We start from the raw sequence: 25,794 nt of genomic DNA, 5'->3' as shown, positions 1-25,794 counted from the left end.
AAAATTGAATCAGGTACTTTGAGGTTCTCTGAAATATTAGAAAGATTAGTTTACTAGGTGTAAAAAATAATTTAGAAATTGTGATTGGTCGATTGCGAATAAAATTGCAAATAAAATTGTAAAGGTCACGATATTTAATATTTGTACCCGAGCCTCTAATAAAAATTTATTCTTTTTAAATCAAAGGAAGTTATATGAATGCATAAAGTTTCATTAAAATCTATTAACGTCGTCCCAAAAGTTTTTTTCACGATTTGTATGTTTCGTATTGTTAGACAACGCGAGCATACACAAACAACGCGTTCACTTTTTCGTTAATAAGCTTCGTCTAACTTAACATACCATTTGCTTTCTTAAAAAATTACTTTGCGTTGTGAACGTTAATCGAAAACGAAACGAACTTTCGAAACAACCTAATACAAACTTTTTACAAGCTGGTGTCGGAGTGTATTTTACAATTATAAAAAATACATTTGTAAATAAATACACACAGAAACTCTCTCAATTTACACAAAATATTATTCTACAATAAATAAAAAATATTAAGACATAGATATTCACACGAAAAGTACATTGTTAGAATATTCGACACCCCTATCTCTCTCTCTCTCTCTCTCTCTCTCTCTCCCTCTCTCTCTTCCTTCACCAATCCGTTCCCCTCCCTCTGCTTCAAATGAAAACGAAAATCTTAACAACGCTCGTTGTCGATAAACATTAGATTTCTAATGAACCAAACTTAAGTTTCCGGTTTCCAGCTTCAGCCAATTAATATTGGCCACTGTTAATCTCTCGTGAAGTCAACACGGATACATCCAGGTAACGTGTACTCACCTGTAGAGATGAAATACACGGCGGAACGTTCGGAAAAACGCGCACTAGACCTCGCAGCATTGACGAACGCGACTCGTTGACTGAACTCGCTCGCGATTGAAGCACAGGAAGTCGTTGCACAAGCGCGCGCAACTACATATATGTATGTACGTAGACCGCGTCTCACCCCTCGTTTTTCCATGCTAGGAAAACAACGATGAAAAATTGTGCGCGAATCGAAAAGATATTTGGGATCATCGAAATACAATGGGTCCAAAAAGCATTTGAACGCTAAAGGGTATAGCCGGATAAGTCTGTTCTAAAACGCCCTTGGACCAACTTAAAAGGCTAGCGGACCATTCGATAGGGCATCAAGAAAAAAATTTTATTTAAATTATTTTTTTGGGATTTTCACCAACATATTCGTGGCATTTTACTAATGAAAATGATAAGAAATATGATATAATTCCGATATTTCCTTGTGTAATGAACGATTCAAGTTTAGGACGCAAAGAAGAACAGCGTATGGAAAAGAAAGAGCCGCGGAGAGTCGAAGCGTTCGGGAAAGATGAAAGATTGGCGTGAGCTCAGGCCTTTAAATCAAAACTCAAAATTTTTTATTATTAATTATTTTTTTACGAGATTTGTCATTTCCGATTCCAGCGTGCACTGTGTAATTAAAATGCAACGTTCGGCGAGAACCACAGATTTCGCCGGAACACCGCGTAAAGGACTTATATCGAGAATTCACTGTAATATGTGTTCCTTCTCTGTCTATACCTCCAGTAAGTTGCTCTTTGCTAAACACAAAGTTTCGAGGTACGTTTCTGGAACTGCATTTAATTTTACATACCCTCCTGTATACAGAACGTACGGATACCACAGCCCCTCATCGTCCACATTCTAGGTATCGCATCGCATACTACACGCATGTCTAACTGTTCTTTCCGTTGAAATATGGGGGTACTACTAATACTAAAATTAAGGTAATACTAAAATTTTTATAATGAACAATACCATCATTTTGGAATAATGGCGGGATTCTTTTATTATTAGATATTAAAATTTAATAAAGATTAAAAATACTAAACTGAGATTAAAAAATAAGAAATTAATGGAATCACGCTAAAATACGCTCTGGAAAAATGAGAAATTGTATGAGACTAACTCACCGATACAGCGAAACTCGCGAAATGAGAAAGCTTTGAGTGACTACATGTTACCACATGTTATACTAAGTATACTAATTGTACTAGTTACATCTCCACATACATTTTACTTATTATACTGACTGCAATTGTTTGTGGTTTTAAGCAGTATCCAATTAAGCACCCCGACATCTCAAAACGTGTGCCGCAAATACAGTGAGTTCCGTGGATATACATCGCCGACACTTCTGAGTTAGCTGTCGCGAAATTATCCCCACTACCGCGGGGTATATCCCGTGAGAGACTAAAAAGCTCGAGAGCCGCCGCCACCGAGGAGTGTGAACGCAACACGGGTCAGGTATGTCGGTGTGAGACCAGGCGACCACTACTAATTCAATAAGAGAAACTCTTTATTTTTCTTTATTTTTTTATGAGACTTTCGCCAATATATTTATGGAATTTTCATTTTTTAATGAACGATGAAAGTTACTTCCCATTACAATTATATTAACGGAAAATTTTAATCACAAAAGTTCAACAAACATATTGGCGAAGGTCTCGTAAAAAAATAATTCATACTAAAAAAGTTTCGATTTAGACAAAGCGCTGGGTAACTAGCTTCGCCGTCGCTTTCAGTCCAGCGTGCGCCAGGTTGTGCAGGCTGTCGAATACGCCCCTCCGGAAAGCTGACGGTACCAGAGGGCGAGCGTGACCTGTAGAGATGTCGCAGAACACGTCCACGCTGGACTGCAGAAGACGAACCTTCTTCATGTCACCAGACCCCTAGGATCTGCTATCGTCTGTCGAAGCTCGTCATCACACTTCTGCGCCTCGGCGAGCGCTTGGCAGTCCACCGGCGCGATCACCTCCTCGATGCGAGACAGGGCGTCGGCGGTGGAGTAGTCCTTGCCAATGCTGAATATCTGACGAAAATTGTGCAATATAATTCAGATACCGAAACTGGATAGGCGTATCAGAAGTACTTGACCGCCGAGTACATCGTCAGCTCCTGGTCGTAGGCGCTGTCCATATTTCTACTGGGCCACATTGAGCTTCTTGAAAAAGAATGCTAGGGACTCCCAGCGTCGTCCCGGAATTGCTGCAACACCGCCCCAACCGCGATGTCCGAGGCATCCACTATAATGTCCAGTTTGACCCTGGATGACGGGTGCGCCAGTGTGGCTGCGTTATCCAGAGCTGCCTTGGTCTTTTCAAAAACGACCTCGGCCTCAGGCGACCAGTCGACCATGTCCTTCTTCTTCCCGGTCTTCAGGCAGCCTACCAACGGAGCTTGGATTTCCGCTGCACCTGGTATGCACCGCCGGTAAAAGTTTACCATGCCGAAGAACCTGCTGAGTTCCGCTTGGTTTACCGGCTTGGGATAACTCGCGATGGCCTCTACTTTATCGGCCAAAGAGCGAATCCCTTCCTTGTCGACCGCGAACCCGAGGAAAGACAGTTCCGGCACTGACAAGATACTGCTGTAATGCAGCCAAATGCAGCCCATAAAAGATTAGAAGAACGATGAAATAAAGAGTAAACTACAATGTTTTCGTATAAAATTATTTAAAAATAGTTCAAATATGTTTTTAAAGTCATCTAGTAAAAATCCTATGGTTCGGAGGTCAAAAAAATATTAATTCATGAAAGAAAAATTTGTTTAAATTAATAATAACTAAATAGTGATGACAATACCTCATTATTAAATTAATGTTCAGGGTTTTTCATTCTTTACAACTAGAGTTTGCAACTAAAAAATTGAAAAAAATTAAAATACTTATCATTACAATTAATATTATATGTAATTTATATTAATTATAGATGTTGTATGTTAGATTTATATGCTAGTTACATATGTGATATAAAACAATGAAACTGTACGTTCTGATCTGAGTCACCGACGAGATAATATATCTCTTTAGTCTTTAAATATATCATCTTCGTGACCTGATCCAGGCTAAAAGATGATACAGGTTCTGTTCCAGGCTAAAAATTAGACTAGGGGGCAGCACTATACGAGTTACATCGCATAAAGTAAAGAAATAATGAGGAATAATGAATAAATTAATGGTTACGAATAGTAAGCGTAAATTTAATTAAAAATTTCTTTATATTTAATTGTACAAGACATATACATTACTCTGTTACAAAATAGTATAAATAGTAAATAAATACATGAAAACTTAGCCTAAATAATGGAAAAATAAAAAATTAAAAAAACTATATACCAGAGAGGAAATGAGAGTGCTCACGAGAGTACGCCCTCTCTTTTCTATCGGTTGCCTGTAGAAATGCACCTTTCTGTCTGCCTTCCTTTCTTTTATGCTAAAAATAAGGGTATGTCACACAATTGCACTCATGATGTATCCACAATCCATGAGGAACTAATTTACAGACGCAAGCGCACAGAAAATTGACTGCCAAAAGACACTGTCGTTTTGCCTCTGTAAGAATGCTCTGTGGTTCATGTTATGACAAGTAACACGTAACACTTTTGCAATAATAAATTGCTAGCCAATAAGAGCAAAAACAAAATAGCTTCATCTACTCTCGAGCGTATTCTAAGTGAATGGACGATAAGGAGCACTTATTGTATATTCTTTACAATAAATCGTTTACTGGAAGTCGTGCCCGTATTTGCGACCGTGTACATTTTTCTTGAACATTTTCTTTTCATTTATTAATGCACTTGCAATTATGCAGTTACCTACGCAAGCAAGATAACTTCGATCGAAGAATAAAGAACTTCACTGAATTACAATGTATATGTAGTTAGCTGTATTGTATACAAAACATTTTGGAGTACACATTAAAGGGACAATCTGTCGTTTTGACGTTACATCGAATATTACATTGGATTCGTAAGAACCTGTCACGAAATGTTTAGGATTATTGAATGTTTCAATATATTTATATAATTTGAGTGGTCTACACTACCGATGTGCCATCGTCGACTGTCAATGTAATTCCGATATAATCTCCAATACGTCAAAAGTGTGCGTAATAATTCCACGAAAATGATTTCTTTCGAAGACTCCGACCCCTGGTAAAAACCGTGATTTATGCAACAATTGATTTTTCCGGAATTTTTTCATCAATATCATATTTGTAAATAGGTTAACAGAGTATGATGCCTGCGAAGAGCTGTTTAGGTCCATCATGGAACAACTTACGGCCCGCAATAGATTTCCAAAAGCTTCAAGAACGTACGGGCATTATTCATCTACTGTACGACTTCGTCTGAAAAAGTATAGCATGGATGTTCAACGGCTTAGGAGTAAAGTGGATGATGCATTAAGATCTAAAACTATGTATCCTTTTCTCCAATGCTTGACACACATTTCTGTCGTTGCTGTCTTGCATAAACGATTTCCTTAAAATACAGGTAAATAGAACTCTCGAAGAAGCAGAACGGAGAACACGTCAGATAGAAGTACTACAGAGTAAAGACATACAATTGCAGAGACTGTACGATGCTCGTACAGACAGTTTTGTGAACTCCCGCACAAACTTGTTTGCACCAACAGCATCAGCATTTGCGGACGGAGGCACAACTTCTTGGGCAGCTGACGACGATGACGACGAGAAACTCATAGACATAGATGTTGCTGACCTTAGAACTCAACAGGACAGGATTTTACAAGGTACAACTGTGGTACCTATATTCTGTTATATTCAGTTCAATATAAATGTCATGTTAATATTTTCTAGAACAAGACAAGGGATTAGAAGAATTATGTAAAGTCATTGCAAGGCAAAAGGAGATTGGTCAAAACATTAGTAACGAAGTAGATCATCAAAATGGTAATCGATATTCATTCATACTGTAAATGAGAAGACGCGAGAAGATTTACTTAACAATTCATTTTTTTATGCAGAAATAATCGACAATTTAGCCGATCATATGGATACAACTGATGAATCATTAATTAACAAAACGCAACAAGTACAAAGAATCAGTTCTAAGGATAGGACTTGTGGCTATTGGATAGTAATAATTCTTCTGTTTATTTCTATTCTCGTCGTGGCACTAATTTAAACGAAGAAAAGCGTAATTTTAAATTGAAGAAATTCCACTGTATGTAGATTTCAATGTGCATTTAAATTGTACAGACTTTTAAGCATATGAATGATAAACATTTTGTAAATACATGTAAAAATCTTTTACGATTAAAGAAGATTTTATTCTTTCAAATATTTACTAGTTTAGAAACATTACTTCTATTTAAGATACAATGTACCGCAAAGAGTTATTGTAAGTAATTGAAAACTAAACATAAAAAGTTGTATATTGTGTTATAATTAAATAAACTTGAACAATGAAAGATTTTACAATTTTCATATTTATATAAATTACATTTCTTGGTTTATTATACAAAGAAGAAAACTAAGTTTCTTGCACTGTTATGTCTTTAAGATATCTTAGATTCTGTTATTGCTTTTTGGCATTAGACTCTAACATACTGGCTTCAACATCTAATCCCATATTTATCAAAAGTGCTTTTGGATTAGGATCCCTGCCTCTGAATTTTCGGAAAACCTCACTTGTTGGTTGACTTCCTCCTAAGGCCATAAACGTTGCACGGTATCTGTTACCGAGTTCTTGTATCATTCCCTCCATTAAATTTTTCGACGATTTCTCTTCGAAAGCATTAAACAAATCGGCAGCAACCATTTGCGACCAAATAGTGCTGTAATAAAAATGATTGCGATCTCAGGATTTTGAAACTTTTTATATAGCTATGCATTCCTTCCACGCTTCCCATGTCTCACCTGTAATAAGCAGCTGCAAAATCTCCGCTAAAAATAATGTCGAACGAACAGATGTGACAATCTACTTTGTGCTGTGGTAAAACAAAGTGTTTGTTCCAAATGCGATTCATTATATCGTTCCAAAATTCGTCGCTAAAAATAAAAGAAAAATGATTCAATACATTACCATATACTATTGTCACAGTCAATCTTACCTAGAATGCAACTCTAAATCGAATCGCGATAAATACAGTTCTTTACATAAATTGTAACCAGCGAAATGTGATTTTGAACTTCTTAACATTTTAATCATCTCTGCGGATAATGGTTCTCCCGTATCAATGTGAGAGGAGATTTGTTGCAAAGTCGATGGTTCGTACAACCTGTGAAGATAATCATAATATTACATGAATGGAACAGCGTTAGAAATTAATTGAGTAAATTGCCATGTACCAGTTTTCAAAGAAATAGTCAGAGATAAATACTGCGTCCCATTCTACATTCGAATGTCCAGATATTTCGGAATACTCCACTTTTGTACATATATGTTGCAACATGTGTCCAAACTAGGTAACAACATTTAAAGTTACAAACTAACGTGCCAGAGGAAGCGATGATCGTTTTTATAAACAAAAAAAGTTACCTTTTGGAAAAGAGCTTTAACATCTTTAAATGATAATAAAGAAGGCTTTTCCCCGAATGGCGATTGGAAGTTAAATATCAAAGCAACTAATGGTTTCGTTCCACTTGCTTTGCTTCTATTTTTCAAGGGCACCATGTAACCGGAATCATGCGATATCCTCACTTTACCGTCATCCCTTGCGTAAGGGTCTAAATAAAAGCTTCCTATGGGGGTGGTACTCGATTCGTTTAGGTCATAGACATCGAAAAATCGGACATCGTTATGCCAAACGTCAGGTTTTTTGGCTTCAACAATCTTTATACTGAATAACCTTTCAATGAATTCAAATGTACCACATAATACTTTCGGCAGTGGGAAATATTGTTTAAAATCTTCTTCTTTGAACCTATAAGTTGAATGACCATGAAACAATATTACATTTCAAGAGTTTCCATTGTGCATAGATAACGTTCACTTCTCAATTACTTTTGTTGACTTAGCTGTTGTCTCTTGCTCCAAAACGGTACGTCCCAATGTTGAAGCGGTGTTTCACAAGCTTTTTCCTTCATAAATGCACTTAATTCCTTGAGTTCGATTTCTTGGGCACGACGAGCTGTGTGCAAAGAAAGATTCGAACATTGTTCGTTTATCACTTTCCATTGACGACCACAAAAATTTTACCTGTTTCCAGTAAAGTGTCTAATGTATGATAAACATTCTCCACATTTCCAGCCATTTTAGTTTCCATATTTAAATCGGCGTATGTTTTATATCCTAGTAATTGCGCCCGCCTCTTTCTTTGGTATCGAATCTCTTCCACCAGAGTACTAGTTTGTACAAATCTGTCTTGCAATATTGATGCTTTGGTAACGTCTGCTTCCCAAACTCTCCATCTCAATGTATGGTCAGGACAATATTCTAGTTAGTGTGCAACAATAAACAGTTAAAAATTTTAGTTTAGCAAAGATAATTGGAAAATCTCTCTTTTGCTAATATTGAAAATATTTAATGTATCACTATACCCATGAACGGTTTCATAATAGCAGGATTTAGTGTTACGGTCCAAGGACCAACAGTGTATTGTGTTTCGTCTGTTACCATACTCTTTAAAAGCTCCTCTGGAAAATCTTTCACAGTTGAAGCATCTTTTATTACAAATTTAAACTGATTGGTTGCCACCTACAAAAGGAAGCATCAGTATTCGTACTATGTTACTTTATTATGCTATAGTGCATAACATAAAAACACTGCCTACAATTTAAAATGTTTGTAAATGTTTTCAAACACCATAGTGTCTACCAACCTGCAGCCTTTGTGAATATTCTTTGATCTTTCTGAGTAGTATATACGTTAACTCTGTGAGTATGTCTCTGTCTCTGTTGCTCAGATCTAATCCATTTAGCTTACCCTCCAATATGATTTTATTTAGGATTGTTCTTTGTTCGGAGCTCAACTTATTATTGTTGTCATTGATAATGCTTTGGCATGCTTCATAAATCGGTATGTTTACATTTCGACTAGCTAAAGCTCTTTTGGCACGTTCGTGAATACCTATATAACATCCTGTGGGCATTACACTCTGATTACCAAGATATAATATTTTTGCAATGCCCCATGTAATGTACAGGGACGCGTATATTTGTTCTATAGGATCCAAGACATTTTTGAATAGACTCTCTACAGTAACATTCTCCTCGCCTGAAAAAAAATTTGTTTATGCAATACAAGCTATGACAATGTAATAAACACCGAGAGGTGTCAGAAAATATTTTAATAAAATTACTTTTCAGAACCTCCCCTAAGGATTTCACTTCATTTTCGAAATCCAACGCTTGTTTTCCGATAGCGGCTATACATTTCTCTACGGTAATGGTATCAAACTTCGGATTTTTGTCTTCATTCAACAAGGGATCTTTCCCTGGTAAATCATCTCCGATTTCTGGAACGCTACATTTGAACACGAAGGAATATTTTTGATGTATTCGAACTGCTGGGTATGATCTAATAATCGTACGTTATTTTTCTAATGGACAGGTTCTACGAAATAACCCCCATCTAAAACGAGAAACTCGTGACAATACGTACAGTACTAAATAACTATTGCGTTTTGGAATTTTCAAGGAAGAACTGCTAGGCAATATAGCTCTTTTCCCGTAGAACGAGATTAATCTTGCATTTTTTAAAAACATCGTGCCTCTACGGATTTTCAAGTTGCATTTTCCGGGCAACTGTTCCACACGATTACTTCGTCATGAATTATACCGTGCAATATAGAGTCACACAGAGTTACATATATTCTGCGGCATAGGTGGGAGAAATTCTCACGATATTCCCCTCGAATGATTTGCTCGAGCAGATAGTTGGTACCACCACGGACAAGGTATTATGGTACCACGATGCGTTCCAGAGTATAGATTTGATCGCATATTTGTATAGCATAATCGCATCGTTCGTGGTTCAACTATTTTACTGTTCGTTCTACATTGTAACGAAAACAATAGGGAACATGAACGATTGAGGAACAACACTCGTACGAAATGCACGACGTAATATGTGATCGATGCGTTGTAGCGGACACACAAGACAAAATAAAAGTACGCCATATTTGTTTTTGAAGCAACTCATCCCGTGTCTAATTTACGTACGATAATGAGAAAAAAATATCGGTTCAGAAACAAGTTAAAACACGTGGATCGGTTCGAGCTTTAAAACTCTAAACAGTGTGGAATAATTGACGGGAGGGTATGCAGGTGTTCCAATCGGAGTAATTGACGTGCCTTCAAGATTTTGGTTGCACCACATAAGCAGAAAACATATTATGATTTGCTGTTTATGCGTGTAATGTTAGTGCCTATGCTTATTGCTTATTATGCAAATAAAATTCTATTATAAAATGGCGAGGAACGATGGTTCATTGATCCTCTGTGCGAACACTGTACAAGAGAACGAGAAAATGCTACATGAGTCTTGCCGCAGGCATCAAGTGAGTGTTGTATCTTTTAAGTGTACACATGTGATAGACGAAAAACTATAAGTCTACGATTAATTTTTTAGATGGACGGTAAATGCAAGGAAGATCTGGAAAAATTGTTTATTAAACTCAATTCTAACTGTCAACTAAAAGTATCCAAAGAAGAAATGCAAGCAACTTCTTGGAGTAACAAACATGTAAGATCTAATCTAATTGTTTTGTTTTTATTCTTGCGTGAATGAATTCTATCTTCTTCTTTCTTGTTAGGTTATGAACTACACGTATGGACCAATCCCAGAGTTTCCACCTGGCTCTTGGTGGGGTATCCGTATGGACTGTTCCAGGGATCGTGTTCACAATCCTTTTGACAAAAATGTCCAAATCGGTCCGTTCGGAGTTACTTCGTTTTGCACTTCAAGCGTCAACTCCAACGAAGACATTGATCTTGGTAATTTTCTTACTCTTACGGGTCAGAGATACTCCGACGAAAAGTCTGATGCAGATCCATTGATTAAAAATTACGAGAATCAAATACCAGTGAGATTAATCAGGAGTTACAATCTGTTGAACGAGTTTGCTCCAAAAACTGGTTACAGATACGACGGTCTGTATATCGTGGCGAACTTTTGGATAGGCGTGAATTCAGATGGTACGAAACATTACAAGTTCGCTTTGTTACGTTTAATCAATCAAGATCCACCATCCTGGAGCATCAAACAGTCTACTCCGACGACTGTGTCTCTTCAAAACAACTGTGACAGTTCTTCTTCCAGCCCGTACGAGTTTAAAAAATACTTGCACAGTTCTGAACAGGCACAAAAGGGAAAACACGACAAGGCAAGCGGATCTATGCAGTCTCCGAATTTCGAGAGCAAAAAGTTCGACGAGAAGGAACGAGGTGCTTCTGAAAGCGCAATAGTAACTCGACACGTGTTTAAGAAAGGGACTGCGGACTGTACGTTTAACGCAGCCATGTCCGTTATGTCTGAGATCAAGTCGCTAACTCATATGAGTATGCAAGGATCCAAAGCCCACAACACAAACATTTCGATACGTACTGGGCTTTACGACTCGTCGCATAGTACGCAACACGACGTCAAGAGGAATACTTTGCCGACGTTTTGTAGGACCGTTCAACCGCTTAATCTACCCAGAGCTAATCCACAAGCGGAAACCATAAGTTTGTCTAATAAGGATAAGAACAGAAGTTTAAATGGGAAGGTGCAAACAATCGGAGCGAATGAATTTCATGAGCGTGTGGATTATATTTCGCCTAATACAGTAAAGTCGGATACGCCGAAAGTAAAGTTAACTAAAGATACGAACACAGCAATGTGCTGTAGTCCTACGGACGTAAATTTAAATTCTTGTTATAAACGTGAGAGCAATGTCGGCGAGACGTACGAAGACGCGACGAATGATTCCAAAGTGGTACAAGAGAGCAATTCGTCCGATGCGCCCAATGATATATTAAACTTGACAAATTCTTTGTACGGGGATGACAAAGCAACGGGCATAGTTTCACTGAAAGAGTCGCAAGAGTTAAAATCGCTCGACTCCTTAGACACGTTGACGCCGGATAAAATTCTACACTTGATCAACAACAAGTGTCATCCTTTATCAAAACTGCTAATGGGTAACATGATAGGATTAACATCGGAACAGTCTGTGGCATTGAAACCGCACGACTTGTCAATCATTCAATCCGAGAGCAAGAGCAAAATCAGAACACAGAAAGATGTTACGGAAGAAACGAAGGCGAAGAAGAATAGCTCGGACGATTTGTCCGCACCGAGATATTACAAGTTCAGGCGACACAGAAGATTGTCTAGAAAAATGATGAACGGAGAATTGCAGAAAAGGCCTGCACAGTCTTCAAACATTTTAGAGCAAAGTGTAATGGGTTTTAACGGTTTGAATACACCGGAGGTGGAGGAGGAGGAAGACACTATGCATTCGAACAGTCACAGCAAGCATGTGAAAAGTAAAATAGCGAAACAGAAGAAAATCAATTGTCTGGAGGAGTCGTCAAAGAGTACGAAGAAGAACATAGGGACCAGAAACGAGATGAGGACGCGTTTGAGAACGGTGAAAGCGATCAAGTCGTCGATGAAGAAGCACATAAACAAGAAACAGAGACGAGAGATTGCGAATTTATTAATAGACGCGAAAATTGGTCCCAAAATACGTGGCCCGCGGAACAGGAGGCTACGGTGTATCAGCAACACGTATTCGAAGCACTCGTGCGAACGATTCGGTGGCGGGATTTGTGCGTTAAACAAATGTCAAATTAATCCCGAGATGTCCGGGCAACAGGCTTCTTTCAAAACTCGCGGCAGACTGATTAAAATCGGAAGCTGTAAACGCGTTAAGGACAAGCCGGCGGTTGGTATTGAAAAGTCCGAGGCGTTGAAAGAGAATAGGATACACAAGAATCTTACTGTACCTGGGAAACTAACTAAGCACAATGTCGACGATAAGATTGTAAATAATAATAGTATCAACGTGAGGGGTGACAACAAGAAATCAAAGATAGCGAAGACCAGTGAAACGTCCATGGTGGTCAGCCGGAAAAGAAAATTGATGCAACCGATTCCTACGAAACTAAAAACCGCTAAATCCGAGGAAGCGGCGAACGAGGTTTCCAAACCGTGTAAAACGGACGCGGTTACCCAGTGTTCCCTCATCAAGGAACCGTTGATGAGGAACCTGAAGCTGTACGATTTCGGCCAGAAGTGTAATCGCAACGAGCAGTACACTTTTATTAAGATAGAATACGGCGAAAGCAAAGACATGAAATCTGAGACGTGCGAAGCCGCCAGATCAGATAACGAGAAAAGGAGATATAAATGTGTACAACCCGTATGCAATACGTCGACGGGCAACAATATTTTGAAGATAAGGGAACAGAATAAAGTCTCGATGAAACGAGTGTCCGCATTTGTACCTGTTAACGCTTTGGACAGCGACTTGAAGATTGCTCGTCTCAGGTCGATAGGATTTAAACCGATACCTAATGAAGGCACGAAGAGCGACGCAAATCAAAGTAAAGGAGGCTCCTCGGGAACGTTTATTAGCAAAGTATTGAGACAAAATGTTGCCGAGAAGTACAACAAATACACCAACGAGGAGAATGATATTGTGGTGTACATGGACGACGAGTTACAATATCAGGATATCGAGGACGAGGATAACAATTTATCGTGCGCGAAACGGAAATCGTTGAAAACGGAGGGTTATGGTTCTAGCAACGATCACAAAGAAAGAGAATCGACCGACGATCCCAGAGTGTCATTGGAACAAGATTTAGAATCGCCGTGGCACGGCTGGAAGAAAGTTGTGACAAATACAAATACGTACTGGGTTGGTTGGTAAAAGAAACGAAACCACAAGTATATCAAATGATTTGTAATTTTCTGTATTATTGTATTGCGACAAGAAATTTCGATATGTATACATATATACATCGACGAGAGTATCGATATATGTATAACATATACGTACAAGTATATATATATATTTTTTTTCCCGCCAAAAGAAAGGCTGTTGATATAATACTAAGTTATTTTTTCACCGATAGTTGTACCGATTCGATGGATTAGAAATGTAATGATAGGTAACGCTTTTTGTAGAATAAAATGAAACTTGATCTTTCGTTAAATTCATTCGCATTATCCGATTGACATTCGTTGTTATGTCTTTTACTATGTGTTTTTACTAATAAGAGATTCGGAATGTAATCGTAAGACGCTAATAATTAATAGTACAAAATATAGCGGTTTACTTTTAACAAATGAACTTTATTGTTATCTCATGGAACAGAATAATATATTCGTTCCTCAAATATAATTTATGTATACAGAAATATTTCTATTGTACAGAAAATAAAGTTGAATTAAGACCGAGACTGATTCTCGTTCCTTGGTGACCGTTCAACAGAAAATAAGGCGTAGAACATTGAACATCAAATACTTATATTCGAATAAAATAAATACATTGAAGAAAAAAAAATCTTTAATTTTTGCATTATTAAATACATTCTATTGTAACGATATATACACTCATTAATTCTTTAATCTAGGACGCAAAGATTTTTGTGGCTCAGATATATATTTATGTATATATATATATTTTTTTTTTCCCCGGACGCGTGCAAGAATCAGAAGTATCTTTCCCGGTGTATATCCCAATGAAATTAGTGTTCTCCGTCGGCGAAATTACATTGATTTCCGTTCAGACTGGGAATATCGATGTAAAAACGTATACGCGATGTTAGAGTCAGAGTGTAAAAATATCAATTAACTACGGTAAATAATGCGGCAACGTATTTGTGAGTATTCAGATATTTAAGTACTGTACAATCCTCCCCCATTTAAGAAACGTAAACCGTTCCGTGAAACAAAGAATAGTATTATTATAGTAGAGCCACCTCTATAGGTAGGACTGCCTTAAATATGTTCAGCATATTAAAATAAATATCTTCTATGCTATGTTTACATGATGTAACGTAATACATATATTAACATGGATTATGGAACTATTACAGCATGATGGAATCGTTTCCCTTCACATCACGCACAATTTGTTACTTTTTCCTTTTCCTTTTTTTTTTTTGTATCTATCTGCTGTTTGTTTTTCGTGAGCGAGTTAAGTTCCTACCTAATGATGTACAATCAATTTTCAATGGTGTATGTTGCGTTTCCTCGAGACCGGTTAGATTTTTGTAATTTCACGAAAGTCCAGCGTGAGAGAGCGTGGCGTGCTCGCATTTAGCTTTTCAGTTTTTCTCTGTTGTAAATGCGATTCTCAGTTCCGTTTCTCTTTCTTTTCCCCGTGTTGCTTCTTTTCTCATCTCTTGTGACATTTATTGGAACTCATCGTCGCTGCTCAACAGCATGGTTTTCTCGTTATAATTTTGAGAGATGGTCGCAACACGTTGGTGAGAAGTGTGTCGTCTTTGCGGCGGAGGAATTGGCATATTCTGCGGATCGTCTGGATCAAAGCTGGATATCCGCATACCACGTTGTCCTTTGGGCGCTCCTGATTGTTACATTACATCACGTATGTATTATCGCCGGCAAAACCGTGACTAATGGGATACATCGATCACTCAGCGAATTAGCAAAACAATCATGCGTAAATTTATCCTGTCTCTCTAGGCTGCATCAATGCGCGAGATTATATGCACAATGTCTTTTTTGTCTTTCTTTCTTTTTTTTTTGTCGTATGCAATCGGGCAAAATTTTTGTGTACACACTGCATGATATACTACAGCATTTTTTATTCTCATAACATCATTACAATGAACGTACGCGTAACACAATGCTACCAAACGAACATGCATATGCAATAGAATCGTTAAGTTGAATTTTCAAATTCTGGCAGAAACCATCGAGAAGGCATAAATAATAGACACGAGAAAAACAGAATCAAAATATAATACTAAATGAGTAATACTAAATTAAACACGATCGATCATGTTCACATGCCAATCTTCTTTCCAAAGTACAAATCAAGGAATTACAAGATAATACTATGTTCTTCGATTACTCCTTGTCTATCGTTTAAAATGATATTTAATTGCAATATACTGCTGTCATTATCATTTGTCTTCTACGTTTATTTAAAAAAAAAAGCAAAATTTTCCTATGAAATTACACTGTACTCTAAGTGCTCCTGTGGTTAAGTGCTTAATTTCTATTGTACAGTAGATTTCGTTAATTGCAAAATGATGGAATCGTATGCTTATGTATTATATGTATTATATATATATGTGTGTGTGTATGCATATAAGTATATACGTATACAGGATTTTTAATATAAACCTTAAATCATAATTTGAGCAGAGAACTCTTTGCCCACCCTGCAACTTCATTCGAACTTAAAACATCAAGTAAATCTGTAATATTAGTTTTATGAAACTATAGTTAGAGCATTAAGAATTTTTCAATCTTCGTTTAAATTGTATAAATGCCTGACGTCCAATTTCTTGTAATTAAAAAACTGATGCCTCGCACTCTCATAGTTTTTCATACGGCAAGTTGGTATTAACGTCTGAAAAATAATAAAAAGGAAGTGCCTTCAAAGAATTTATCCCTAACTGGCACGTGTAAACTGATATTACAGTAGAAATAATCTTTTCTGTTATAGAGTCGCCTCGTCGCAACTTTGCTCGTAACTCGCAAGTATTGGCAATCTTTTAAATCAGGACTACAGCAATGAGCAGTGAACTATACTCGAAATTGTTTACTTCGTTTAAATTCGGATGAAACATTCGTAAAAGTTGTTAAATGTTAGATTCAATCTTCCTGTCTTTCTTTCATCAATATTTGCGGAGTATAAAGAAATTCAAAGAAAAAAGATATAAATGTACGAAATGAAATATAGATGATTTTAGATTTTGTCATTCGCTACGTCATGCTATATGAAAATATACCAATTAAGAAACATAAAGTAGAAAAAAGAATCTCAAAGGCAATATTCATTAAAACAGACATCTTGCAAAAAGAGTTAATCATACATACCAGAACTGTACTGGGTGTATTGTTGATACTGTGGATGGAAATTGTGAATGGCATCAGTCATTATGTCTTTTGGATTCATAGTTTCCTGCGAAAGAATCGTATTAAAATGAATTCGTCTTTTTCGATTTTGAATACGACTACTAATCGAACCGTTAATACCTTTAGACTGCTGCTAATACTTTGCATCGTTACGCTTCTTCCTCTTGAATCCGTTACACAACCAGCCGAATATACTTGGTAAGGAAACGCGTAACGCAAAGCTATAGCGGCGAACAACATTTCAATGCAAATCAAAAAGTTTTGGTAACCAGCAGATACTGTGCCTGCACTGGTCGACTGGCCTAAGGTAATAGGCGAAATTACATTGGCTTTCTCGAGAATAGCCAGCAAAACTCCTAAAAGAATAGAAATTAATTCGCGATCGGGAGATAGAAAAATCTCGGAAAATTCTGAATATTACCTTGCCAGAACGAGAGGAAGATAACGCTCTTGACGGTACAAAATTTTAAAACAGGTTCGAACGGCGTCAACAGGTCTCTTGTAGCAAAGTAGAAGAGGAAAAGTCCATAAAGCGCAAGGGACACGCTGATATTGTAAATTATAGTTATATAAATATAGCCCCCATCCGGAGACCAATCCCCATCTCTGTAATGTCCAAATGCTTGAAGGAATATGATGACAAATGCCATCACTGGTTTCACCAAGCAAAACTGCAAGGTGGCTTGCTTGCAAAATCTAAGAAAGCCGATAGTGTACGTTTTCCCAACTAGGCAACATGTTCCGTATAGGCAATTGGAGCGAATAGGTTTGCCCCGTATCTCGGACATAATGTTTCCTTCACCTCCCAGGTACTCGTAGCATAAAGACAAAAAGTTATATATAACAAATGCTTCGTAACAGTCTCGTACAGTGAAGAAATAAACATAATAACTTTCACTGTTAAAAAATACTAGAGAGACCCAAGAGTGTGTTGCGTATATTGGGACTATGAACAGAATCCTCACTATCCATCTCTGTTCTGTCGGATTGGTATACCACCTCAGGTGTTGGAAAATCTACAAAAATACCGAAACGATCATATGTCTATTCTACAACACGATCGAGTACACATGTATAGTGTGTATCATAAATAGACTGTGGATTTGATGCATTTAGGACAAAACTGAGTGAAATGCAAAACTATTGCACTATTTTTGACATATTAAAAGAGAAAATATATTTTTACTTGATTTCTGTTTTTTATAACTGATTTAACAAATTTTTATTTTGTGTAAAGATCCGCAGTCAAATTGTAAATTTTTCATATAAGCAAATTGCACTTTTCTTTACCGAAGAGAATTTCAAAAAGACAAATCTGTAAGTTCATTGAAATTAATACGTTTAACTAGAATTATAAGAAAACTGCTATCTAAAGATGTCAGTCCTAAGAATAAATAACTACAGTGTTGGCAAGATAATTGTAATGATAAAACTTTGTGTACTGATGAAACACTTGAAATCTAGTACCTCATTGTTTTTATCTTGCCACTTCCATCATGTGCATTAAAATGTCACGATGCTTTCTTTTCATTAATTTAAACTGTGTTCTAGATTAATCTAAAGTAGCATATTAGCAAAACTTTTTCGTAAACTGTTAAAAGTATTGAAATATTGGTGGGTTGTGTATTTCTGACTTGTACTGTATTGTTTTGAAGTACCTGTTGACACGTTATGAACAGAGCGAACCAAACGGATGTGCCAGCGATAATTTGAGCAGCTTTTGTCTGCAAGAATATCGGCGTTGGTTCCTCCTCCTTGGAAAACGTGGTGACAGTGGTGGTTGTCATCCCATCTACCAAGAACTTGACAATAGTAGACGGTTCTGTTGCCATAGTGCTAGTCATATTTCGATCTAAAGAAAAGTCAGTGTTGCGATATGATAAACAATAACAAGTTCGGAGTTAAGGTAATCGTGGGCGTCGTATGAATCCATTTTAGCGACGGTCACGAAGGGGAGAAAACCGTGCGAACCGAATATAACGTGTTTTCCCGTGACACAGAAGAAACGTCGAACGGGTACACGAGTCGCTTGTTGAAAATCAATATATGCACAACAATAACAACGGGTACACTCGGTCCGTGCGCGAAATTTCGTCCCGTGGACGCACCCGTGCTCCATTCGTCGATGTTTTTCGCAAGATTTCCAGCATACGCGCGTTCCCTTGGTCGACGTAACTCTCGTAGTACTTACGCGTTCTCCTTTTTCCGTTCGTATCGCGCACCGTAACGCGCTGACCTGTGCACGATCGAGCTCCTCCGAGATTCCCCGCTTTCAATTAAAACCAGCCACCAACGCAGCGGTTTCCGCGAATGGTCGTGACCTTCTCGAGAGATAAACGCGCGGAATAAATTCCACCGAATTCACTTCCCTTCACTGTCTGCTTCCGTCCAGCCTGGATCACCGAGTTTCACTTTTACCCGACATTTTCAGGCATCTCTTTACGTTCGTTCCACGATACGTCAAACACGCATTAGTTGCGAGACCAGCTTCGCGAAATATGCCAGTCGACAATAAAAATATAACTGGTCTCACCACCACCACCATATACTCTTCTCTGTTGCACCCGTAAATCTTCCCCTTGGCTCTCTCTTTGTTTCACGCTCATGGACGATCTCTTTTTCCCTTCTCCTTCAGGCGAAATCCCCTCCTATGGTTCTCTTTTAATTAACATCGCGAACGCATGCGCTCACCGCATCTACATTGCCATAATGCCTCGACAACGTCGCGTTCCGCGACTTCTCTGTCGTCACGTTTTCTACCCCCACCACACCCGTTGCGCATTTGATTCTGCGCAGACCTTCGACAATGATATGGAGCATTTCTATAGAGACGAGACTCCTATCAACATCTTCTATGTTTACGTCCTCGAAATTTTAGACCTATATACGGACAGCGTTGCCATTTCTTTAAGTTAACGTCTCTATCCTTTACACTGGCCCTCTAGATGAAAGAGGACGAATATACTGAATTTCAGAAAATTGGAAACGTTGGAGAGAGCGCGATATTTGAAATGGTAGAAAACATTGTTCAACAAATGTACACGATTTCATGAACTGACTCTTTCGAAATCCACCCTTTCACTTTTCAAAGCAAATCAGTTGTATGAAAATTTGGCCTTAAAGACCGATTAGGTAGTTAAAAAGATAAAGAACATTTCAATGAATAAAAGGTCGGAAAATTATCTTGTACAGAATCAAGAGAGAAATCTCTTATACACGGGAACCTTGCATACTCGCAGTCGAATCTAGATAGAGGTGTGTAATCAAAGGCTTAATTTCGCTGACTGCTCCAATACGCATTCTTGCGCATACTTAACTGCTTCATATGCGTATTTCGGAGTGATCCTAATTGGATAGAAAAATTGCGTATGTATTGAGGTTGTTGATAGCGGAATATATCAATTAGTCAGAACGTGAAAGTGCAATTTATTTACCAGTCAAAAAAGTAACATTAACACGGTGTTGTTTCGGCAGTCTAGCCATTGCAAGTGCGTATCCCTGCGACAATGTCTGGAAAAGTTCGAGGAGGAACAAATGTCAATTGGGACAGTTCGGAGGAGGATGATGATGACACATACGAGCCGAAGTGTAATATGAGATTAAGGGATTCTCGAAGAAACACGCAACAAGCTGATGTGTCCGAGAATGAAACTGTCTCGGAACCACGAAAACGGGGCAGGGGCCCCTCAAAGAGGCCCTGCCTAAACCGAAACGCTTTGATGGCTCGCGAGAACAGGCTCCGAAAGAAAGCGTACTTGGAGAAAATAGAAAGCAAACTATCGTTTTATCAACAGGAAAATAAAAATTTGGTGAACGTCGTCAGAAAACAAGGTATCGATATTAAAAGACTGACAGGCGAGGTGGCTTATCTCAGAAACGTTCTGAACAATAACACAAGCATCACGGCGCTGCTCAAGACCATTAATGAGGGTCTCCGTAAAATGAACACGCAAAAAAATGGTAATTTGTTATATCCGAATCATACCTCCGAGTACCCGGTAGAGACTGAGACCCGACGCAAGTGTACATGTTACACGAATACAAAGGAGAGTCTAGCAAATGTCGAAAGTAATAACATGTTTGTCAACAATGACATATTAACAGAAGAAAGTACCACTGAAAGCCAAGTTAGCGAGTCTCGTATCAATGCCAAGAAGCAAACCGCATGTAAGGATTCTAATTTTGATAAAATTGGACCAGCCTATTCTTATTTTGATCACACTTATAGTATTTTCAATAACCCTACAGTTGACGTCAAGAGCAATCTAAGAAAGAAGGACCCAATAAACATAATAACTTCCACAACAGACTCGATATCGGGAGATAGTTACATGGAGAATACAAAAGATTTGGATAATTTGTTGCCAATTACCCAATCAGACTTTCCTAATATTCATGTGAAAAAGGACGACACTATCGGGCTTGATTTCGATCAATTGTCTACTTTCAACATGGACATATTTGAAGATCTGCCTAAATGCGATGAAATGTTGAATTCTGTGGACAGTTTAAATGATACATCCAACCTTTTTCCAGAAGAGGAAACAACCCAAAATTTAGATAGTACAGGAATATGCCTGCATCTAAACTCAGACAAAGTATCTTTGGAATTTTGTTCCATATGCCATTTAAACAGTAAAAACTCTGGATAAAACTGAAGGGGGAATCGATCGTGATATAAGCTCATCCGATGATGGGTCCCATATAAAAGGGACCAGACGTTTTACAGAGGAGCATAAAAGTATTTCTTGATCAGTGGAGAAACGAGCATAAAAGAAGAATAGAACAATGTATTACATAAAGTTCCTTAGTATAGACATTTCATAGAATGTTAAAGAATAATATGTAAATATGTGCACATGAATGGTATGTAATGGTAGTAGATATTCTCTGTATTTTCAGGTATATCAAGAAGATATATATCGCCATCTAGGTCTACCTACCTACTGTTCTTACAACAACACAAGACTATTATCCTTACGGAGCGAAAGTTGCGTTAACTAGTATTCATGTTACATACATGTGTATATATATGCACTATATGTAGACACATGGATGCACATATATATATATATATTAACACGTACATATTAATATATATTTATGTATGTATGTCAACATGTATATAACTATTTTATAAGTATGAGACTCACTATCTGGGTAATGTTTTTAATGATCATAACTGTTCACATGTAATTGTATAATACTACCTCTTGCAATAGGCTGTATCGCTGATATTTATTAGCGATGATATCGAACGAGATACAAGTCCTTTTTGTAAGAAGATTTTATTATGTTTAGTTGTAGTCGCTAACGTGTTGGAGAACTGCTAGTTACTTGATTTACTATAAGCAATGGGCCACTTCTTTTCCCCTGAAATTGTAACTGTTTACTTTTTCCAGGATAATTACATTGGCATTGAAGTTTACTAGCAAGGATGATGCGAAAAGGTGGGCAACATATAATTTTGATTAAAAAAAAAAATTATATTCTTTGAATCACGAACGTATACACCCGATATATATGTATATATAAAACATACAATATTTTTGTTTCATTTAGCACGGTCTGGCATTCCTGATGCGCTTGGTTTAACGACGTAGAGTATTAGATCGGAGTGAATGCGATGAGCTTCTTATGGGAAATGCACATGGAATCACGATCACCCCCTTCTTTTATACGAATTAAATACATACGTTAACGAGCAGGTTGAGTAAACACGTGCTAGTATTCTTCATTGAAATGGTATAATGACTGCACTGCGTGAAAAACTGTATTGCAAACATCTTTTCAATGGTTCAGTTTCAGCTGCATTTTATGGATATAGCTGCCAATATGGAACAACATTCCATCCACTGATCAAGTATATCGTGGTAATTCAGAGTAAAATCTGAATGTTAAACAAAACCTACTTGAAAAAAGTAGATCTGTCGAAAGCGCTCTTGTAATGCCAGAATTTTAGTTCTTCACGATTTTATAAGCTTTTGTTTTTTCTTAGAAAATTTCCGTAGAAACGTTCGCGTTTATATCTACACTGAAAAATATTCAGAATTCTATGATACGTTTTTGTTATTCAGGGAAAAGAAGTGTAAACGAATTAGCTCTTTGTTGTAGCATGTGTAATTTTTTTTTTTATTTTTCTGTAACACAAAGAAAGATCGTTTCTATATGTAATAAAACATAAGCAAATGTTGACACTTAGGTACATTTATTTCGAACTTATGTATCTGTAGCAATAGTTCTCTGGAACTTATGATTGTCTCTGCGTACAAATCAAAATTTATTCATAAATGGACTCAAAAATCATAAACTATTTTGTATAAAAAATTGTTTATTAATAATAAACAATGCATTGATACTTATATTCTTTTGTAACTAAAATATGTTCACATACATTTGTACCCATGTTAATTGAAGCATATACCAAATATTTTGTTTAACTAAAAGAGCATTTCAAATATTGTTTTTATACACTTCTAAGAATATAAAATAATGATTGCATTTCTATATTAAATATATGTATATTTTTAAACGAACATATGTATCAGCCATGATTACTGGGAAACAATGAGATTCCTGGAAACGTTTTTATGTTTAATATTACATTCTTTAATTAACATCGTTCAATAATAGTAATTATCTCTTATATTTCTACATTATATGCAGTAGGAAACTAGTTAACTTTGTACAAAAAGATCTCGACCACGAAGACATGTTACTTTAATAAAAGGGATTCACAGTATTCAAATTCCAAGGCGACTAAAGACATCCGGTTTCTTCACATGTGCCACTGTCGTAATTCTATCAAAAGTTACTTGTTTCGGACCACTCGTCCTAACTGTTCCCAAACGTGCTTTTGCAGGTATCGAAGTCAGTCGTTCAGAAGCTGAAAAATCGTTACTCATTAAATCTAGAGAAACAGTTACAATGCGAAATAATAAAAACCATAGTATTTACCCAATTTTCCAGATGTAACACTAGATTTTATGGATCTAATGGTATCCGGGGATGTGCTATTAAACGAGATTTTTTTAGTTGTTTTCACTACTTGAGACACATTATTAGACAGACTTTTTCTTGTAGCCTCTTGATCAGCTCTCATTGTTCCCATGGTTTTTGATACCGCTTTGCTTGTTGTAATGATAGAGGTTCTTCCGCTAATACTTTTTGGTTTTAATATTCCAGAACTAATTGTCCCATTTTTCAGAATACCTACTTGCATTGCACTGTCTTTCTGAGCATCTTTATCTCCTAGACGTTTAAAAACACTCACAGATCTTTTCAAAACATCTTTTCCTATGCCAGTGATATTGAACGTCGGCGATGTTTCTGCTAGATTTGTTGTACTAGTTACAGAACTATCTCCTAGTCTATCGAAAACAGTTCTCTTCTGTTCTGTAGACTTCTTAAGAATCTGTTGACTTCTAGATGTCGAACCCTTCGGAAGTATTATCGTATAGCCCACTTTATCGTCCTTATTGTCCAATGATTTGACCTTTTTCACTGTCCCGTTCCATTCCTCTTCATTATTACTCTCATAGTCTTCTTCTTCCAATTTTCTCTTAAGAATTGTCTGTTTCTTTTGATTAGCAAAATCTATTATTACCTCGCTGGATGTGGACACTGGTTTTTTTACAGTGATCACACTTTTTTTTACTGAACTTGTTGGAACTTTTACGATCTTTTTTGTTGCTATAGAATCTGATTTGACTTTGGAAGCCACTGTTTTGATAGATGCTTTGGTTACCACTTTTTTAGCAACTGGTTTCTGATTTGTGGATGAATCTTCTGTGTCTACGAGAAACCTTTCGCATGTTGTTTCTTCGACTACTTTCTTGGCATACCTCAAGATCGCGATCATATCTCCCATTAAAGTTATTCCCATTTCTTTGAGACTAGGCTTGTCTAAATCTGGCAACATATCCGGCTTTATGCGATTATTCGAGAATACAACAGCATGCTTTGTGGCAACATCTTGGGGAAATCCTGCTCCCTTAAAAAATTTTACCCAGTATGCTGTAAAAGTAGGATAAAATTGAGCGTATCCAAATAAGGCCACGAAAATAGAAAGGTAACGGAAAGAAATTGTAATATACCTGATAACGACGATGCCATTTCACACCGGTTAGGTTATTTCGAGTATTTTGCTCGACGAACGCCTTCCAAACAACTTTCTCACCAAATATCCACTGTTTAAAGAGAATACATCGATACTGATCACATATTTTATAAAACTTGGCTTTTCTCAAAAGAATTTCGCTTGAAAAAGAAAATCTATCAAAACGTAAACGAGCGAGCCTGTTTCAAGTACATATATCTATTCTGTAAAATACTTAATTGTAGTGTTTCAAATAAGTATTACAAAATATATTTAGGAAATGACAATAAATATCGACATTCCATCGCTTGTGGCTTCAGATCTATTCACGTCTATTTCTATATAATGTATATTTATACCTATGTACACAAACGCGAATACAGAAATGAAATTAGAATGGTTGCTCACTCGGCGTATGGTGTGAAGTATCAGAGGTGAAAACACAAACAGAACTGTTGAGATTCGTGTTTGCAAAATGACGACCTTGGAATCCTAGGTGCATACAGTGTTGCCACATCTCTACGAGAAAATCGAAACGTTGGACAGCGCGGCAACATTTGAAAAGCAATGCGGTAGAACACCTGCAATACACTGGATATTACTAAAAAAATTATTTTTACCATTCCGCGTATGTAACTGAATATTTTTATATATTTAAAATAGACAGTACACACATTTTGTATAAATATTCAAGAATTTTATCATCAATATAAATATTCTCGTAAGATGTCGCCTGCGTAAACTTGTGTGCGCATGCGCGTTGGATCTCCTTACGGACGCATGCGCACTGGGAATTGATTCTTGAAATATGTAACAGTCTCATCTTCATA

The 25,794-nt window shown here is 37.1% G+C and overlaps 7 protein-coding genes across 13 annotated transcripts in view; 3 read left to right on the top strand and 4 right to left on the bottom strand.

Moving 5' to 3' along the window:
• The window catches only part of Superdeath (Suppressor of ER stress-induced death), a 48,444-nt gene extending 47,527 nt beyond the window's left edge, over window positions 1-917 (bottom strand). Inside the window, exon 1 of the mRNA XM_076792267.1 lies at window positions 832-917. The gene's annotated coding sequence lies outside the window, so the exon portion shown is untranslated. The remainder of the gene's footprint in view (window positions 1-831) is intronic.
• A 3,395-nt stretch (window positions 918-4,312) lies between these two features.
• Syx8 (syntaxin 8) lies at window positions 4,313-6,139 on the top strand. The gene is made up of 6 exons (XM_076792281.1): window positions 4,313-4,829; window positions 4,939-5,004; window positions 5,075-5,269; window positions 5,352-5,602; window positions 5,670-5,762; window positions 5,837-6,139. Exons 2-6 carry the CDS (start codon window positions 4,976-4,978, stop codon window positions 5,995-5,997), a joined length of 729 nt encoding a protein of 242 aa, XP_076648396.1. The 5' UTR covers window positions 4,313-4,829; window positions 4,939-4,975; the 3' UTR covers window positions 5,998-6,139.
• A 144-nt stretch (window positions 6,140-6,283) lies between these two features.
• LOC143356518 (uncharacterized) lies at window positions 6,284-9,672 on the bottom strand. The gene is made up of 11 exons (XM_076792273.1): window positions 9,418-9,672; window positions 9,116-9,279; window positions 8,636-9,030; window positions 8,355-8,511; window positions 8,014-8,250; window positions 7,819-7,945; window positions 7,354-7,738; window positions 7,164-7,276; window positions 6,926-7,093; window positions 6,732-6,863; window positions 6,284-6,649 (listed from the first exon to the last, which is right to left on the bottom strand). The coding sequence occupies exons 1-11, from the start codon at window positions 9,519-9,521 to the stop codon at window positions 6,391-6,393; spliced, it is 2,241 nt and encodes a 746-aa protein (XP_076648388.1). The 5' UTR covers window positions 9,522-9,672; the 3' UTR covers window positions 6,284-6,390.
• A 29-nt stretch (window positions 9,673-9,701) lies between these two features.
• Window positions 9,702-14,210, top strand: LOC143356512 (uncharacterized). Its single transcript, XM_076792262.1, has 3 exons — window positions 9,702-10,315; window positions 10,387-10,500; window positions 10,571-14,210. The coding sequence occupies exons 1-3, from the start codon at window positions 10,202-10,204 to the stop codon at window positions 13,676-13,678; spliced, it is 3,336 nt and encodes a 1,111-aa protein (XP_076648377.1). The 5' UTR covers window positions 9,702-10,201; the 3' UTR covers window positions 13,679-14,210.
• A 50-nt stretch (window positions 14,211-14,260) lies between these two features.
• Window positions 14,261-19,477, bottom strand: Tmep (Transmembrane endosomal protein). Of its 2 annotated transcripts, none has more exons than XM_076792279.1 (6): window positions 19,058-19,477; window positions 18,525-18,718; window positions 17,288-17,882; window positions 16,987-17,222; window positions 16,828-16,912; window positions 14,261-15,343 (listed from the first exon to the last, which is right to left on the bottom strand). In XM_076792279.1, the coding sequence occupies exons 2-6, from the start codon at window positions 18,708-18,710 to the stop codon at window positions 15,168-15,170; spliced, it is 1,278 nt and encodes a 425-aa protein (XP_076648394.1). In that variant the 5' UTR covers window positions 18,711-18,718; window positions 19,058-19,477; the 3' UTR covers window positions 14,261-15,167. The 2 variants fall into 2 exon arrangements, with proteins under 2 accessions (XP_076648394.1, XP_076648395.1); XM_076792280.1 differs by lacking the exon at window positions 14,261-15,343 and adding an exon at window positions 15,565-16,357 and having other exon boundaries at window positions 19,058-19,474.
• Window positions 19,478-20,126: 649 nt separating this feature from the next.
• LOC143356763 (uncharacterized) lies at window positions 20,127-23,061 on the top strand. 5 transcript variants are annotated; one of them, XM_076792712.1, is made up of 5 exons: window positions 20,132-21,033; window positions 21,115-21,656; window positions 21,769-22,316; window positions 22,429-22,574; window positions 22,669-23,061. In XM_076792712.1, the coding sequence occupies exons 1-2, from the start codon at window positions 20,373-20,375 to the stop codon at window positions 21,516-21,518; spliced, it is 1,065 nt and encodes a 354-aa protein (XP_076648827.1). In that variant the 5' UTR covers window positions 20,132-20,372; the 3' UTR covers window positions 21,519-21,656; window positions 21,769-22,316; window positions 22,429-22,574; window positions 22,669-23,061. The 5 variants fall into 5 exon arrangements, with proteins under 5 accessions (XP_076648823.1, XP_076648826.1, XP_076648824.1 ...); XM_076792708.1 differs by having other exon boundaries at window positions 20,127-21,656; XM_076792711.1 differs by having other exon boundaries at window positions 20,127-21,656; window positions 22,429-22,611; window positions 22,675-23,061.
• Window positions 23,062-23,451: 390 nt separating this feature from the next.
• Window positions 23,452-25,391, bottom strand: LOC143356762 (uncharacterized protein C19orf47 homolog). 2 transcript variants are annotated; one of them, XM_076792707.1, is made up of 4 exons: window positions 25,373-25,391; window positions 24,963-25,055; window positions 23,824-24,882; window positions 23,452-23,752 (listed from the first exon to the last, which is right to left on the bottom strand). In XM_076792707.1, exons 2-4 carry the CDS (start codon window positions 24,979-24,981, stop codon window positions 23,610-23,612), a joined length of 1,221 nt encoding a protein of 406 aa, XP_076648822.1. In that variant the 5' UTR covers window positions 24,982-25,055; window positions 25,373-25,391; the 3' UTR covers window positions 23,452-23,609. The 2 variants fall into 2 exon arrangements, with proteins under 2 accessions (XP_076648822.1, XP_076648821.1); XM_076792706.1 differs by lacking the exon at window positions 25,373-25,391 and adding an exon at window positions 25,324-25,342.
• Window positions 25,392-25,794: the final 403 nt, after the last annotated feature.

Source organism: Halictus rubicundus, chromosome 8 (assembly GCF_050948215.1).
Source record: "Halictus rubicundus isolate RS-2024b chromosome 8, iyHalRubi1_principal, whole genome shotgun sequence".
In the NCBI taxonomy this organism is placed as follows: Eukaryota; Metazoa; Arthropoda; class Insecta; order Hymenoptera; family Halictidae; genus Halictus; species Halictus rubicundus.
Note: the sequence above shows the minus strand (reverse complement) of the source record. Positions and strands in the feature narration are given on the sequence as shown.

Coding starts and splice junctions, on each gene's coding strand:
- Syx8 (XM_076792281.1), top strand. CDS start 4,976: ATGATTTCTTTCGAAGACTCCGACCCCTG. Junction 5,603..5,669: donor ACAGGACAGGATTTTACAAG/GTACAACTGTGG, acceptor AATATTTTCTAG/AACAAGACAAGGGATTAGAA. Junction 5,763..5,836: donor CGAAGTAGATCATCAAAATG/GTAATCGATATT, acceptor TTTTTTATGCAG/AAATAATCGACAATTTAGCC.
- LOC143356763 (XM_076792708.1), top strand. CDS start 20,373: ATGTCTGGAAAAGTTCGAGGAGGAACAAATGTCAATTGGGACAGTTCG.
- LOC143356762 (XM_076792707.1), bottom strand. Junction 23,753..23,823: donor TGTTACATCTGGAAAATTGG/GTAAATACTATG, acceptor ACGATTTTTCAG/CTTCTGAACGACTGACTTCG.
- LOC143356518 (XM_076792273.1), bottom strand. CDS start 9,521: ATGTTTTTAAAAAATGCAAGATTAATCTCGTTCTACGGGAAAAGAGCT. Junction 9,280..9,417: donor CGCAATAGTTATTTAGTACT/GTACGTATTGTC, acceptor GTTCAAATGTAG/CGTTCCAGAAATCGGAGATG. Junction 8,512..8,635: donor AATATTCACAAAGGCTGCAG/GTTGGTAGACAC, acceptor TTCCTTTTGTAG/GTGGCAACCAATCAGTTTAA.
- LOC143356512 (XM_076792262.1), top strand. CDS start 10,202: ATGCAAATAAAATTCTATTATAAAATGGCGAGGAACGATGGTTCATTG. Junction 10,316..10,386: donor AGTCTTGCCGCAGGCATCAA/GTGAGTGTTGTA, acceptor TTAATTTTTTAG/ATGGACGGTAAATGCAAGGA. Junction 10,501..10,570: donor CTTCTTGGAGTAACAAACAT/GTAAGATCTAAT, acceptor CTTTCTTGTTAG/GTTATGAACTACACGTATGG.
- Tmep (XM_076792279.1), bottom strand. CDS start 18,710: ATGACTAGCACTATGGCAACAGAACCGTCTACTATTGTCAAGTTCTTG. Junction 17,223..17,287: donor CTTCCTCTCGTTCTGGCAAG/GTAATATTCAGA, acceptor CTATTCTTTTAG/GAGTTTTGCTGGCTATTCTC. Junction 16,913..16,986: donor GTATTAGCAGCAGTCTAAAG/GTATTAACGGTT, acceptor ATTCTTTCGCAG/GAAACTATGAATCCAAAAGA.